We start from the raw sequence: 18347 nt of genomic DNA, 5'->3' as shown, positions 1-18347 counted from the left end.
CCAGGACCGACGGTCTTTAATAACATTTCGTCGATGTTTCAGTCAATTCCAGCGAGTGAAATTTATAGTTTGAAAGTTTGAATTAGGTGGAAAAGATTGTATGGTCGCGTTCAGCAAATTCAAACGGGGGGAACACAAACTCTTAGGCCGGAATCAGACTATGCATTGATGATTGAGATTAAAGATTAAAGATTGAAATTTCACCAGTAAGAACAAAGAAGTTTTGGTTCCTTTTGTTCTGATTAGTCAAACTTCAATCTTTTAATGTTGCGGAGCAGATCCTTGAGCGCTCGCTGCTATTATTGTATTTTTCAAGATCATCTAATAGCAATGACTGCTCGAATCCATTCTGCAACAATTGAGTCTGCTGAACATCTGCAGCCAATCATAGGGCCTGTTTCATCAATGCCAGTTAACTTAGGGAGCGTTTATATTGGAAGTAACCGTGCTGTTAGAGAACCTTATAGGAAGAGAGTGACACACTGCGTCACGTCTCCTCTGATTGGATCTCGGCATCAAAGCTCCATAGGCATGGCAGAGATTGGAGAAAACTGGTCATAATCGAATATTTCTCTCTCATTCCACTGTAAGAAGGAAATACTTAATAGTGATTGGTCAATTTTTATTATGGCATACGGCCTTTATGACTGTTCTACAATAGGGTCGTAAGTCGTAAGCCGTAAGAAATTTGCTAATCATAGGCTGTGGTCAAAGTTTCGCTACAAATGCTTTGAAACATTTGATGGACCAATTAGAAGAAAGAATTTTACAAACTGACCAGTTAAAAAACGTTTCAAAGCGTTTGCAGCATCACATTGACCATACCTATAGTTAATTGTGAGAAGAATATCAACTATGATTGGTTAATTTTATATCACATACTGCTTATTCTATTGTAGAACAATCTTATTCCGGATCTATAATACAAGATTTTCAAGCCTTAAGCCATAAGGAATAGACGAATCCATCACCATCAATTATTCTCTTCGCGTTTGATTGTAGTTGGTCAATTTCTTATGGCTTACACCTATTGCAGATCCGGACTTAGAATATATCCACACAAACTTGCATAGTCGCATAAACGTATGCATAAAGAAAATTATCTAATCACATTTTACGTGTAATTTTATAAGAGAAATGCGATTGGATAATTTTCTTTATGCAAGTTTTGTGGATATACCCTTATATAAGAATCTATGGTTGCGTTCAGAGGAGACAGCTTAACAATTGAGTAAGCGCTACTTGATGTATTCTTTTCTAAAATGTTGATTGAGTGATCTAAAAGAATACACCAATAGCAGCGAGCGCCGACGGATTCACTACAAAATAGTTATATTTGTCTTAAACGTGACCTGTGACTGTGTTCCAAATTCACTGTTAGTACTGAAAATGTATAGTATGTAACATAGATTGTAGATTTTCAGCGCTGGCAGTGACTTTTGGAACACAGCCTGTGTTGCGGTCATTACGCGGGAGAAATAGGATAGATAGGTTACCCTAGAATAGGTATCCTAACTTTCAATAAATGTGTTCGATCTTTGAGGGTGATAAATTTCGTTCATATTTTTGACTTTTTTCGATAACATGGATCTCTTGGAGGATCCTATTTTTAAAACTAAATATTTGAAGAATAAGCTTTGTGTGAAACGGTGGGAGAGTGATTTTATGGAAAAATTCGGACGCAAACCTAATAAGGTATATTATCCTGGCTTATATTTGTATCATGATCGATATAAAATGCAGTTATCTGATATTTGTGTTACATTCACACGAGCTATGTTTAGTAGCTATTAAATCAAATTTAGAATTATGTAATTGCATATTCATTTTAAAAACATTATATATGAAAGAATTGAGACTGTTATGTCTCAAGTATCTTTACATATGTTTATTACATTATGAAAATTATTATGTCTATTATCATGCATGTCATATATACAAAATGTGTTATTAGAGCTATGTAAAGGAAACTTTATCTGGTATCATTTTATCTTGGTTATTTACCAATTGTTAAACAAGAATAAAATGATACCTGGGTGCATCCAAGTGAAGTTTCTGTTCACGGCCTAAAAGTGTTACAGATTATTTTATAAGATTTATCTGCATTGTGTATTCCAACATGCTCTGATATATTTCTATATCAGATAGTTTTTACTGATTTCAAGGAGTATGTGAAGTGATTAGGAACTATGGTTGAAGCATATATGAACATGTGAACCTAACCTATAGTGAGAGAATTCATGATAGTAGATTAGATCAGTTACATACTAAAAACAGTTTTATATAAAGTATTTAAATATAACATAATATAATTAACTTTGACAATGAAATAATACATACATATTCTTTTAAATAGTGTCATTAATAATGACAGTGTCATTATTAGGCATTTAATCTTTTAAAATTTTTATATGCTTTTACATTTAATTTTGCTAGTGTATAGCAGCTTTTAATAAGTGCTTATCTAGTACAATACAAATGATCGAATTCACTAATAACTGCACTAATAATTCCGTTATTCACTGTGGTTACTGAAAATCTATAGTATATGCAATATGAATTGTAGACCTTCAGTGTTTAGAGAAAATTATATATAGAATTATTAGAATTTCTAAAACTAAGTAACATTTTTTATTATCTATTTGATATCATATGATGTTAGTTTTTTCTAACTGGAGTAACTTCAAAGATCTAAAGATCATCTTTTTTCTTTGAAATTGTATAATTTTTTTACATGATTCCTCTAATTATACATATTAAAGTATTATGCTGATTCTGCAATGAGTCTGTAATCAAAAGTCTTAGTTTTAATCAGTGAAGTTGATCAAACAACGTTAGTCATATAAGTTGGCTATCAACTTCACTGATAAGCCTTAGGACTATTGATTATATACTCATTGTAGATCTCAGAAGATCTCAGAAGATCTCTTGTAGAATTAGCATTAAAATAAAATTATCAAAATTATTAATAAAAGTTAACAAGATATACATTTTATTTTGTTATATTTTGACATACATATTTTATAAACTTTTTAATCAATGCCTTAATACTTTTATGCATAGAATGAGATGAATTCATTGACCTCTATTACACGACATGCTTAATCGGGTTTAATAACATTCGTAATTACGAAATTAGCCAATCATAGCTATCCTTCGGAAGAATGTGATCGATTGTGATTGGCCAGTTTCATAACTACGGATGTTATTAAATACGATTAAGGATGCCACATAAATGTAGTCAGTGATGTAAAGAAAACACATTAGGTTTTTTTTTATTTAAAAAAATCATTTTGCAAACTACACTTTTTTTTTAACCCACTACTAATGTTTTTTTCTTTGCACCAATTGAGTCATCTTATTATTTTGTGCCTAAAAGTTTTAAAGTACGATTATCTCATAAATTATTAATTTTATAAAAAAATTAATAGTTTATGAGATATTTAGACACGAAGATAACATATAGTATATATGCAATATGAATTGTAGACTTTCAGTGTTTAGAGAAAATTATATATAGAATTATTAGAATTTCTAAAACTAAGTAAAGTAACATTTTTTATTATCTATTTGATATCATATGATGATATTAATTTTTTCTAACTGGAGTAACTTCAAAGATCTAAAAATCATCTTTGTTTTTTCTTTGAAATTGTATAATTTTTTTACATGATTCCTCTAGTTATATATATTAAAGTATTATGCTGATTCTACAATGAGTCTGTAATCAAAAGTCTTAGTTTTAATCGGTGAAGTTGACCAAACAACGCTGTATAGAAAGTTGTATAGAAAATTTCCTTGAAAGTCTTAAAAGTATTATCTCGTAAACTATTGATTTCTTGATAATTAGAGGAATTATATGTATATAAAAAGTTATATGATTTTATATATATATATATATAAAATTAAGAAAATAAAAATAACTCCGAAGGAGATCTTCGAAGTTATTCCACCTAGAAAAAAATCAATGTCATAATATAATATTATTTTCAATATCAATGATGATAGAAAACAAAAATATATTATACTTCACTTAGTTTTAGAAATAATAGTTTGTAACAAACACATGCGTACCGCGCGCGCGTACACACACACACATGCGCGCGCGCGCGCACACACATCTTTAATGAGACATTCTGTTATTGAATTACAATCATGTTTACTTTTTGGTCATTGCATTACAACAATTATGCTTATTTTTTGTAAATTCTTTTTTGTAAATAGAATGATATAAAAGAAGCAAATTTATCTATTAAGGAAGCATATAAGATGTATTGGAAATTGAAAACACGAGCGCTCGAGGAAACTCTTACAGATATTACTTTCTGCGACGATATGCAAGATAATATCTCAAATAAATCACCGCGAAAGATAATAAACAATCAAAAACAAGACAAGAATCTGAGTCCAGAAAAAGTTACAAAAGATTCAGAGAATATAAATCCTTACAATAGCAAACATTTGACGGAAATTGAGGACACATTCAACCAACTGGATTCAGTGAATGTTGAAGGAGCCTGGGGCAACCATCTTAGCAAAAACAAGGAACAAATACCGAAGAAGAAGCAAGCTTTATTGATTGGTAGATCTTCTTCCTTTCAATTGTCTAAAAACAAGTTTGAGAGGTCAACATTTACTAAACGAAACCCGAGAAAATCGCTATCATTGGTAAAAATAAGGAATAAATCTGAAAATATTCTAAATATCTCGAGTGTGAATCGGTTGGATACAGATAAAGATACAGCTGTTGATGAGGCAAAGCCTATATTCGGCGAATTGACGAAAATAACATTTGAGAAAAGTAAACCTGTTTTACAACACTCCATTAATGTTGTCCAACAATTGGCCGACGGCCATGCGACTGGCATAAGCCGCAATTTGAATCCAGGCTGGTTGCATCGATGCACGAGAGACAATAATTTGGAAGTGACAACGATTAATCCTGAAAGATTGTCGGGCACTAGTGATTCTGGAATAGATTCCATGGAATCCAGCATTTATTCTCCGAACGATCTGGCGCCCACTGTGCATTTTTCGTCGTTTCAAGTCTCGGATGAAGAAGATTTTATATGTAATAGTGAATCTGAGGAAGAACACGGCAATAAACGCATTAGAAACTTCAAGAAACGATTGAGTGATCAAAATGATTATCCTATAAAACGACGACGTATTCATATTGATTCCGATTCTACGATCGCTAGATTTCATATAATCGATAGCGATACATCCAAGTTGACTTCCTATGTCGATAGGAGTTTTAATTTATTGTGTAGAGATGAGCATAATAAAAATGAAATTGACAATGCTAATGCATTTAACTTGACTAATAATATTAATACAAGCACAAATATAACAAACGAATCAAATAAAATTAAAAAAGATGCTGTTACTTTAAGTTCTAACATTGAATCAAATGTTATTATTAAGGACAAAATGACATCTGAAAATGTCTGCCCGACTGAAAATGATCAAACTAAAAAAGTATTCAGAATGATTGATGTTATTTCAAAATCAACCAATCTTAAGAATCAGAAAGATTTTTCAACGTCTGACGCAAAACCTGTGAAACGTGCAAGAGTCAAACAAGTATCTAACAATTTCGACCCCAGTTATATAGAACAAAATAATAAAGAATCTAAGACAAGGACAAAGACGAATAAGAAATCTCAACGAAGCAAAGAGAAGACGACCGATAATAAAAAAAAATTCAATGTAAAAAGGAAATCTTCCAGAAGAGAATCAAATTTAGAGAAGGATAACGAAGAACAAAATTCAGATTTAGAAATGAAAAAGATTCCGACATATAATGTAGAAATGTTACAAACGATTCCTCGCTCTAACATTAAATTAAATGAAATTGGCAATCTCATCATGCAATTTTCTGAAACTGTTTCCACTGATGCAATGAAAAAAGATGTCTCGATATCTTCAACAGTGAGCACAAAATTGACTGCGAAAGAAAAGCTGAAGAAAAAAGTAGCTGCTGGGACGATGAATGATAATTTTGTGAGGATAAATCTAAAGAAAAAAGTATTTGTGCGAAATAAAAAGAACTTTAATTTTGTTAAATATAAGAGAAATCAATGGAAACAGAAGAAGAAAGATTTGACGTCTAGTGAGAGCAATTTGAACGCGGCCGACTTAATCGACAAAAATAGCATGACATGCTTCAAATGTGGTGAGTCTGGGCACTTCGCTAAAAACTGCTCAGCTTCCAAGAGCAACGCTCTTCTACCTTTAGAAGAAATCGATGATTCCTTGAACTTTCCAACTTTAGAGGAAGCTGAAAAAATGGCAAATGAGACTGCCATGATCGCTCACAGTCATAAGCAACTTCCCAAACAACCATCGTATTTTGCTACGAAGACTTGGCAAAACGAAGAAGATATAACGGAATTATTTAATGACGACTTTCCAGATTTTGATGAAAAGAGTGATACATTAACTTTCGGGCATAAAGTGCCACAGGAATTAATATCCAGATTATTGCCGCCTCAAATGAAAGAAATTGATCCGTTATATAATGTGAACGAAGATAACAGTCTCATTGAAACTCCCACTGAAGTTTTCGAGGCATTACGCATGTTTGGTCATGAAAGTTTCAGAGTTGGCCAAGAAAAGGCAATAATGAGAATTCTATCTGGTCACTCTACCCTGGTAACGCTATCGACAGGCTCTGGGAAATCTCTATGTTATCAATTACCAGCATATTTATATGCTCGACGTTCTGTTTGTATTACTCTGGTAATTTCACCTTTGGTATCCTTGATGGACGACCAAGTGACAGGCGTACCGTTATTTCTGTCTGCTGCATGTTTACATACCAATCAGACGGTGAAAATAAGAGAACAGGTGATACAATCTGTGAAGGATGGAAAAGTGAATATCCTGCTGATGTCACCAGAAGCGGTGGTAAGCAGCGAGAAATCTACTGGTTTCGGCGCTCTGCTCGGGCAGCTACCGCCAATCGCATTTGCCTGCATCGATGAAGCCCATTGTATCTCCCAGTGGTCGCACAATTTTAGACCTTCCTACTTGATGGTTTGCCGAGTACTCAAAGAAAAGTTGAAAGTGAAAACAATATTGGGACTCACGGCGACTGCTACGAAAACGACAGTGAAAAGTATAATAAAACATCTAGACATACACGACGGAATAGCTGGTGTCATTTCGGACGTGCCTCTGCCTAGGAATCTCGTCCTAACAGTATCCAAGGACGAAAACAAGGACCAGGCTTTAATCGCATTGTTAAGAAGCGAGAGGATCCGCGAATGCCACTCTGTGATAATATATTGCATTCGTAGAGAGGAGTGTGAGAGAATCGCGGGATTGTTAAGAATATCGCTGCAGGTAAATATTAAAATTTTTAGTTTTCTATAAACGAAACAATAAGAAATATGTATCTTTTAACATAAGATAAGAAATTAACTTTTTTCCTTCACTTGTGTGAGAGAAATTGAATTGTATAAAATCTTTTACATAAGACAGATTTATATTAAATGTATACATTCACCGATAGGATCCGCGAAATTCTGAGAAGTCAAACACGAAGATATCTGCAATAGCTGAAGTTTATCATGCTGGTATAACACCTTATAGACGCAAAATTGTCCAAAACAAATTTATGGACGGGAAGATTAAAATTGTGGTTGCCACTATTGCATTCGGGATGGGCATCAATAAACCGGACATTCGGGCCATTATTCATTACAATATGCCCGGTACCTTTGAGGGATATGTACAAGAAGTTGGTCGTGCCGGAAGAGATAATATTACAGCACATTGTCATTTGTTCTTAAATCCCATGGTATCATATTTGATTAAAAATTTGAAATTGCTCTACAAAAAACTCTTATTTATCTTGGAGTTCTCTTTACTAATTAAATCAATTATTATTCGTAAATAGGAAGACAGTGATAAATGGGAATTGCGCAGACACATACATGCGAATGGTGTAGACAGACATACGATTAGACATCTACTTCAGAGGATTTTCATTCCATGTTCTTGTATGAAGATCAATGAGAAAAATTCAGGTCAAAGATGTCCCGGTCACGAAGTCGCTCTTCCAATTGATGAAACCGTTCGAATCCTTGACATCACACAGGAAATGATTTTGACATTATTGTGCTATCTCGAGCTACACCCAAAAAGATTCATTACTGTGCTACCGTCCGTGTACGTTCAAGCACGGGTTTCAAGTTACGAAGGACCACACGCCCTTAAACAAGCCGCACAATCTGTAAGACCTTCCAATATTAATAATTTTATTTTTCTTTAATTTCTATAGAATTTTTCTAAGAGCGGTATAATACAAAAAACAGCAAAAAAATTTTATTATATGTCATAAAAAAGAATATAAAAATAAAAAAATTACAAACTTTTGATTTTAGTCTCCACCGCTCGCAATGGCAATAGCGCTGGACATGAAAAACGGGATTTCACATAAAAATATTATAGAATTCTCAGTAATTGACATTGCATCAGCTATCGGATGGGATAGTGGCGTAGTAAAGAGTCATCTTAAGACTTTAGAATGGAAGACAGGTAAGAATTTTACATTCTTTTTTTACTTCAGAAAATTTCTGATTTTTCTGAAACGTTTCACTTACATGAATGTATCTGAATGTGTTTCACAGTTGATGGCAAGAAAAAACGTTCAGCCATATCTGTAGAATATCATAAACTTGGTTTACGAATGAAAGCACCGGGCGATCTTAGTGACATTGAACTAGACGAGGCACTCGATACATTGATCACACGTACGCAATCTCAGGAATCTTTTTGTTTACAACAACTCGAGTTCACATCCTCCGCGTTTAATAAAATCAGCGTGTCGTCAATCAAACATTGCTTGGTCTTAGATGATAACATTATGAAGAAATCGGAGGAGCTTAAAGATACTATCAGAGAATACTTCCAATCAGACTCTCCTTTTAATGATTTCAATATCAGTTTTCAGGTACGTCCTTGCTGACTCGTTACTGAGAAATTTATTTATTAGAATCTATGATATAAAAATAATTAAAATTGGAGGTACATTATTTTACTTTTTTGTAGAATAAAATGACGAACGAGCAGCAGATCGCAGTCGATGTCCGCAATTTGATAACATGTTATAGGGATACTAAGTTTACGGGTCGTGCCATAGCCCGTATCTTTCTTGGAATACAAAGCCCGAATTATCCTGCATTGATTTGGCACAGATGTCGTTTTTGGAGAATTCATATCGCTGCAGATTTTAACACAATTTACAAAATCGCAGTCAGGGAAATTCTAGCGTTACGATAACGAAATCAATTGATTGAGTGATATAATTATACATTATATTTAATACATTATATTTAATCCGATTTTAATTTATACTTTTAATTCTTCAGAATAAACTTTCATAAGGTATTAAAATGAATCTACGAACGAATCAAGTTTGCCTTAAAAAAAATATTTTTTTTTTATTTTCAATATTCAATTAAATATAAATTTAATGATTTGAGCTCCTGCATAATGCATAGTGCATAAGTGAATCAACCAATCGAAATCTTTCCTTATCCTCCCTATCTTATCGTAGAAAAGAATTTTGATTGGATGATTCCCTTATGCACTATGCATTATGCGTCTGTGCTGTGGCTATTATGCAGCTTATGTCATTTTGTATGTGATGATCCATATGTAGCAAATTTAAAATAATGAGTTATATAACACATTTAAAATATTGAAACTTAAATAGTGTGTGAATGGATTTTAATGAAAAAGCAACTTACTTTTATGTAATAAAATACATTAAAAAATTAAGGGCTATCATACATCACAAAATGACGTAGCTGCATAAGCGTAGTGTAAGATCGCTGGACCAATGATCATTCGACAAAAAGAGGCCATATTGATTTGCATAAGATATTACTGATCCAGTTGTCTTAGGCTGATATTCGTAGTCGGTTTTTATTTCAAAATAATATCGTCTTAAATATAATGCTTTAAGACACTATCTGATTGGTTCATGATATCTCAAGATTGAAGACGGTTTTGAATATAAGAACTGACTATGAATACCGGCCTTAGACTCCTATTTTCTTTCTACTGTTATATGATGTCAGGTCAGTTCTTACATAAAAAAAAAAAATCAAATCTTAAATAAGTAAAAAAATCAAATTTTTATATATTATACAGAATGTTTGATAATTCTCTCAACAATAAAAAATTTCTCAACAATGTTCGTGAGCAGAGATTATTAAATAAAGGTAAAATCGAGACATAATATAACTTTAAGATATATCTGAAAGTGTTTCTTTATGAAAATATTTCTTGAAAATATTTCTTAAGGAACTCTTACAGATATGAAGTTATGATTCGATTTTAAGCATTCTGCTCATAATTAAAAAAAAAAAATACAAAAAGAATTGCAAAATGGACTGGCAAAAAGGATTATTTTACTTACAATGAGAAGAGATCACCTTTCTACATGTATGTATACAATTCATGCACGATTAACGACTAATTCTAAAAGAAACCTAAGAGGATCCTAAAACCTAGTCTGTATTACTAACTAAATCATAATTTTTGTATAACAATTACTTTTTTCTCTTTTGTAAATTCGAAAATCCTTTTCCATGATTAAAGCACACAACAAATAATTTTTCTTAAGATTTCAATTTCGGATTTTTTTGTCGTTCTTGGCATAAACACCTCACAGATATGTATTAATGTGTATACTTTATTTCTGGAAAAGGATTTTCGAATCTGTAAAAGAAGAAAAAAATAATTGTTGTACAAAAATTATGAATCAATAATACAGACAGCTTTAAGATCTCTTTAATCAGGAATGACGTTATCACACGTGTGATGGAATTGTGTCTTTGTCGAGGAAATGCATTTGAAAATGTATCTGAAAATCAGTTTAAAAATGATGTATTTTTTGTATCTATAACTACAAATTAATACAAATATTCGAATTTAAATGTATTTCAGATATATAGGTAGATACACAAAATATATCTCTATACGTGTATTTAGATACGTATGAAGATACTAGCGAACAATAGCCATAGTCGATTATTTCCAAGATAGTTTCTAAATTTTTTTATTATAGATCTTATATAAATCATAAGATCAATCCGTTAACACTTAACAGTATTTGTATTAATAAACATTCCTGATTTCACAACTTTTTTCTTTTGTTTTTATTATATCATTTTGTGGGTCAAATTATATATTAATCATAAAATTTTTAGTTGAAAAAAAGATTTTGAAGGTTAATGGATTAACACATGCAGTGTTTCCAAAAATGAATATAATTCAAGGAACTTTACAAAAATCTACGAGAATTCGATTAATCTGTTACATTAAATTTCTGTTTAATCCTCTTGAACCTTTTAATAGCCTACAACTGCATTTATAAGTAATCTGTGATTTTTAAATGTTTGTAAAATTCTTATAAAACATTCGTTTATACACGCATACAAAAGTGGTAAATATTAAAAGTGATTACATCTATAACCATAAATTCATGAAAGACCAAAGGATTGAAATATCTATAGATCCAGGAGTCATTATAATCGACATAGTTATAATAACAGCTAATTATCTTCTCCAATGTAAAAATCGTTTTGAATTTTTAGATAAATTATGCGTTCAGTTGGAGTACTCACGCGCTGTAAGCATTCTTTATCGTTCCTTCGTGCGCTGTAAACATTCTATTTTTATCATTTAGTACATGTGAAAATTTGTGACTATTTTATATAATTCGATTAAAAATTTATATTATTATTTAAATGTCAATTGCACTAATATAGACTTATATTTTCAAAAAACAATATTACAAATTTCTAATAGGATTGGAAAAAAATTATTTGTACACTAGGCATGTCAGAAATCAATAGTAAAGTGAGATCAATTATGATTAAATAGTTGGCTAAGATGAATACTTGTATTTTTTTTTGTTTGTATTATATGTTAATATATAATTATAATAAATTAGGACTTAATATTAATATATAATTATAATAAATTAGGAAAGAAGGAAATGGTACAAAACTTTCATGATAGTTAATTAACTGGAGCTATCAGTGCAATCGAGTTTACGCAGATGTGACTATTTACGAACATGTATTCTTTCTGTGCGTAAAAGTGCAAGACAAGTGGCACGATAGTTTAACATTGAAAAAGTGGAATAGAGATAAAAACAAATAAGAGAGAAAGTTAGTGAATGGCTTGTTAAATAAAACAATATATGGAAATATGTTTTCACACATTGTAATTATTCTACTTCTTATTACGCAAAACTCATTTGTATGAAAAATTTGATATTAAAAACCAAGTTAAATCCCACACTTTTTCTTCCAATCAATGTAGTAATAGTTATTTAATTGCTTTGGTAGTTTAAAGGCTTAGAACAGTCGTATGGAATACGAGAGATTCGAGATTGAAAATTCTATAATTCATTCATTAAAATTAATCTTCCCAAAATAAATTCAGCCAAATAATTCATTAATGTGATTCTTTTGAATCAAATAAATAAAATAGTTTAAATTCAAGATTTATTATATTGCTCGTGTTTTTGATTTTTTCTATTAAACCATTTTTTTTAATGAGAAATTACAAACTAATAAGTTTTTCATAGATTCCTTCAATTGAATAATTTAGAAATAATGATAATAACATAAAGTACAGGCTATAGGAGTCAACGCTGGTTATCAATTAGCGCAATTCTTAATATTAAATACAATTCCATCCATTTTTTTTTAATTCATTAAAAATTAAATCTTTTTTTAAAACAAATTCAGCCAAATTCATTAATGTGATTTTTTTGTTATCATATCTTGGGATATTTAAATAAGTTTCACGCCGAATTCCCTTGTACAGCACATGGCTTACATCGCTGCTTTTATTAATTGAGAGAGAGAGAGAGAAAGAGAGAGAGAGAGAGAAATTTTTTAAGAAATAAAAATGAGAAAATAAACATTTTATAGTTATATTTATTGCATATAACCTTTTATTAAACAATGTTAAATTATATATACATATTTCCATACTTGGAAAAAATCACAAGCATTAAAAAAAATTTAAGTATTTCGCTCATTTGTTATAACAACGATACACTTGGGTAATTAGAAGTACACTTCTATAAGGACACTAAAGTAAAACATCTTTCAGCAGTAGCAATGTCAAAATATTCAATCTGAAACATTCAATAAAAACTGAAGTAACAATTAAAGTAACGATTGAATCGATATCGTTACCATTACAGATAGAAAAAAAGTAATGATTGTTACCAAAAAAAGTAACTACATTATAAGTAATGCGTTACTTTTTAACTTTGCAACTGTCGAATCATTATTTTTCCTACAATCGTTGGTTAAGAGTACATGAATAATAGCAATAATATATAAAAATGTATTATTTGTCCTACTCGATCACTGGTAATTAATTCGATTACTTTTTTCAGAAAAATATATTATGAAAATAAAAGAAAAAGAGTAAGATCGCGGGATGTCCAGCGTATTATCCGCGCGCTTTACTTGCTCAGCTACACCGATTAGTTACGTTTCACGTTACACATACGGTATATAACCTACACAAAAATTTTAATTAATATCTCGTGAACTATTATCCAGTGACACGATTTTTACTGTTAATTGATAAAAGGGGTGTATTATACATATTCAAAATTTAACAAAATTTAGAAATTGGAGATGGATCATTTTTGTGAGTCACGAGCGCTATTTCATTAACAAGAGAGAGAATTTTTATAAAATTATAATCGATATTCATAGACTGATCTTATATTTAAATAACGTAAAGTTTATCTCACATAGATGCTCGACCTTTCATTATATTTTAAGATATATGTAAGATGACGTTAAATATATAAGATCGGATTATGAATATTGACTTATAATAATAATAAATATATAACAAATCATAATAAAAACATATTTTACTTATATCTTTTTTGTTTCAATATAGCGATCAGACTGATCAGAGCGAGAACAGGCTCTCTCGCTGTCTCGCTTGCCAAGCCAAGTCGAACCAAATGCGACATGCTCGGACCCCAATGGGCATTGCTAATTTATTGTATATATGCCATTGTATATATTTTACAACACAAAACGAAATTTTACATGGATTTAAAACTTTCCACGCAAAACGGGGTAAGCGGATTAAACACATCTTTAAATTCTTTTGTTAATAACTTTTTAACAAAAACGCGTGACAGCTAAAATTTTTGAACCTTCACTCAGAGTCATAACCTTGACCGTATATGTCAAAATCAATGAAATAGGTCGGTGTTATGCAGTTTTAATTTAAATTCCGTCAAGGATTGACAAGAAGAAATACAATAAACACAATTGTTAATAAAAAAACATGAATATTTATATAAAGAAATGGTAACGGTAATAAAAAGTGTTTCTTCAATGAAGCAATATTTGCAATTAATGACAATCTTCCATGCGCAACAAATACACATATGATTATTGTAATCATGACATTTCTTAATAATAACAATAATAGGCGTTGTATGATGTATATAGCATATACGTATGTCATCATATATTTAAACATACATTAAATTAAAGGAAGGAAGTCAACAATTATATGCATGGGAACATAAATGTCTTGATATCCAAAGTTGCACGCGTATCGGAGACATAAGAAGGCATGAAAAAGCATGTTAAAAGGCATTTGTGTTCCCGTACGTACATATTCATAAAAAAAGATAAGAAAATGAATGAAGTTAGGTAAGAAAAATTAATTGTGATTGACTTCTGGGCTTGATGTTTTACTTTTATAAGTTCAAATAAAAAGTTCATAAAAGAGAAAAGAAAAAAATCTCCTTTTTATTAATCTTGTTTTAGGAGCTGCGCACTATCAAAGATACAGGAAACAGAGAATAAAGATTTCAACCTATCAGAAACTACGTACTGTGGAATACAGTTTCAGATGGAATACAATTTGAAATTCTTATTGTTCTCTGTTCCATATTCCTGATGGTGTGCAGCTTCTTAAAGATCGATCAGTCTGCATATATAAGATTGTTCAAATATATTTTGTAAGAAATGTTAATATCAAATTTTTTCTTGTTTTAAATAATTGGATTTTTTCATTGTATTTTTATGCTTCTTTTTTTAGATCAAAGATTAGACAAAAATCTTTTCTAATCTTATTTTTATGACTGTAAATATAGGCCATGCTGTCAGATTAACATTTCCGATTCTCCAATAAGAGTATAAATGATTAAAAAAAAACAAATGACAGTCTTAAAGTGATAATACGCAAAGTATTTATATTCTTATATATCAACTTGAACTAGTTCTATAATTATATTCATTTGTGCGCGCAAATGAAATTGAAAGAATACCTGACTGATTAAATTCTGAATAATTATCGAATTTGACTGCTACTTAATCATAAAAATAGGCTAACAATAATAAAAAAGAATGTTGTAAACGAATATTGTCAAATCGTCTTTGTGACAAAATCTTTCGTTGCTCTCGTCAACGAGAGGAAGGGCTGTTTCTCACAGCAAAATTATAAACTAATGTAAAAGTATCTCAAATACAAATATGTTTGCGCATGTTACGATATAAAAAGACTTTGTCAAAATGTACAAAACTCCGATTTTTGTGTGCGTCGTCTGATACGCTAAAATTTTTATATATCTTTTATTTCGCAAATACCGAATGTCGAAATTAAATTCGATCGTTATGCGAATTTAATGTTATAGAAATGGATCGCAAAAACTGTCGATAATTGAAAAAATGCAATATTCATATTTCTTGATAAAATTTTGTTAGATACTGGAGCATTATAGTGAGCTGTGAATTTTTATTTACTAATTCTATTAATCATTGATTGTATGATTTATCATCGATTATTTTTCAAATAATATACATAATGTGTGTGCGTGCGCGCGCGCGTATGTGATGTGATGTGATGTGTGTGTGTGTGTGTGTGTGTGTGTGTGTGTGTGTGTGTGTGTGTGTGTGTGTGTAATACTGATCTAACCAGTACCAAGGATTTTTGGCAGTCGAATTTTAAAAATGTTTGAACTTTGTATATACATATTTTTTGCCAGTAATACTTGCTAGGATGCGTTAACATTCCTTAATACATACAGTAGAACTCCATCTATCACGATTTTTTCGTTTACATTTTACTTTAATCTTTTGCTCATTTCTAATAACGAATCTTGTGCGCAGATAACTAATTAAAATGAATGTATGTACATTCCAGAGTAAGAATTTGTGAAAAGAAATCTATAAAAGTTAAATATATGTGGAATTATAAATATGATAAATCTAAATTCCAGATTTAAAATAGTCATTGCTGTCATTCAGTTGTTCCAAAAAAATGAAATGACTGCTTCTTTATATAAAATAATGCAATAAAAAATAATTTTTCAGACATTAGAATAGTAATGAAATGTGAATTTTTTAATCAAAGTAATTTAATAGTAATTTTTTAAGGCCATTAAAAAACATTTATTTTCTTATTTTTCTGAATATGCATTTCTTTGATAGCTTAACAATATAGTAAATTCTTTTTCATATTATGGTTTGAAAGTTTATAATAAGAACAAATTGATAATACTAATTTTATGATTTATTAGTATCCTGATGTTTCATAGACATATTTTATATGTATATTCAGAGTGGAATCCCATGAGGCATATTTGCCGCGTATTGCGTAAACGCATAACCAATTAATAATTAGTAAATTATAAAAACATGAAACTATTAAACAATGGATCTTCTTCTGATTGATTACGCGGTTACACGATATATACATCTCGTAGGATTCTAACCTTAGAACTCAATAATACTCGATTTTTACTTAAAACTTTTATGCAATTTTAATGTTATCTAAGTTTGATTATTAATGAAGATAATAACTGTAGTGAAAAAATTGTAATTTTGCAGCAATATACATGATGAGGCAAAAGTATCGAAACCCTGAGTATCTCGGAAAATATGTGTTTCAGATGAAAGTTGTAAGATTTAAAAAGATCTTTTTATTGATCTTATCAGTTTGATCTTGATCTTGGCGATGCCATTTAAAGTCAAACTGATAAGATCAGTAAAAAAAATCTTTAAATTCTACAACTTTTACCTGAAACACTTCTGTAAAATTTATATTTTCTAGGATATTTATTAGGGGTTCCGATACTTTTGCCTTATCCTGTATACGAGATTATAAATTATAACATTATAAGTATATGCATACTTATTGAATATGAAGCATTTATATAATAATAAAAAATCATGAATTTAACACAACATATTAGTTAAATATTTATGTTAATAATCACAAATTTATATCAGTTCTCGTAATGTCAACGCTTTTCAATTACCTCCGGGCCTTTGGAACCTTTTTAGTGAATGACGAAAATTTATCCAAGATAGATAATCTTTAATAGCATTTCATAGATGATTCTGATGACAGAGGTGGAGTCAACTAACAGAAGATTGGATGCTGCAAGCCAAATCTCCAATCTTAGATTCCCGAAATTGAAATTTAATATGAAAAAATGACTTTTTGCAATATTTACTTTTTGTAAAAAAAAAAATTGATCAGAAATCATGAATATATTGATCATGCTCTATAAAATGGATTTTTTATTTTTAATATTTTACTTTTTTTCATGATATGAAGAATTTAAATATAGGATTTTTCTAAGATAATAAATTTATCGCCTATTGCAAACTCATTTACACATACAAGGTATCCCAGAATGATCGCCAAATATTTCGTGCGCTGATAGAGCGACTCGACTGAGTCGAAAAATCTTCTACCATTTTGAAATTTTCAATAATCAACAAGTATTAATTATTAAAAATTGTCGAATATTGGTTTAAATAATTTTCTTTAAAATTGCATTAAAAGATTTTCTAAACTCATCTTAAATTTTGAATAAAAATACCTGTCGCGATCCGATTCACTCCCTGAACATTTTGCATGAGCAAAGTGACGTCATGGATTTTTTAATTTGCATATGCTCATGGTGATTACGATTCAGAGATGGGTTGGCATAAGCATCCACTTTGAATGCGGTCCACTTGACGCTACAAATGCTTCGAAACGTTTAATTGACCAATCAGAAGAAAGAATTTACTAATTGACCAATCAAAAAATGCTTCGAAACATTTGTAGCATCAAGTGGATAGCCTTTATTTGCACGGGGAAAAAAAAGGACCTAATATGAATGTAGAATAGCATCTAGGTAATATAATCGCTTATTAAAAATAATTAAATGTAATTAATAATATAAAAATAATTAAATATAATTAATAATAATATAATAATAATTAATTGTTTTAATTAATTAAATATGATTAAATCGAGGTTATAAC

At 30.3% G+C, this 18347-nt stretch overlaps 1 protein-coding gene across 1 annotated transcript; it reads left to right on the top strand.

The window, feature by feature from the left end:
• The first annotated feature begins 1482 nt into the window (after nucleotides 1-1482).
• LOC108686517 (ATP-dependent DNA helicase Q4) lies at nucleotides 1483-9406 on the top strand. The gene is made up of 7 exons (XM_018191867.1): nucleotides 1483-1695; nucleotides 4225-7350; nucleotides 7520-7807; nucleotides 7907-8242; nucleotides 8394-8547; nucleotides 8640-8962; nucleotides 9061-9406. The coding sequence occupies exons 1-7, from the start codon at nucleotides 1585-1587 to the stop codon at nucleotides 9289-9291; spliced, it is 4569 nt and encodes a 1522-aa protein (XP_018047356.1). The 5' UTR covers nucleotides 1483-1584; the 3' UTR covers nucleotides 9292-9406.
• Nucleotides 9407-18347: the final 8941 nt, after the last annotated feature.

This window comes from Atta colombica, unplaced genomic scaffold, assembly GCF_001594045.1.
Source record: "Atta colombica isolate Treedump-2 unplaced genomic scaffold, Acol1.0 scaffold187, whole genome shotgun sequence".
Lineage (NCBI taxonomy): Eukaryota > Metazoa > Arthropoda > Insecta > Hymenoptera > Formicidae > Atta > Atta colombica.
Note: the sequence above shows the minus strand (reverse complement) of the source record. Positions and strands in the feature narration are given on the sequence as shown.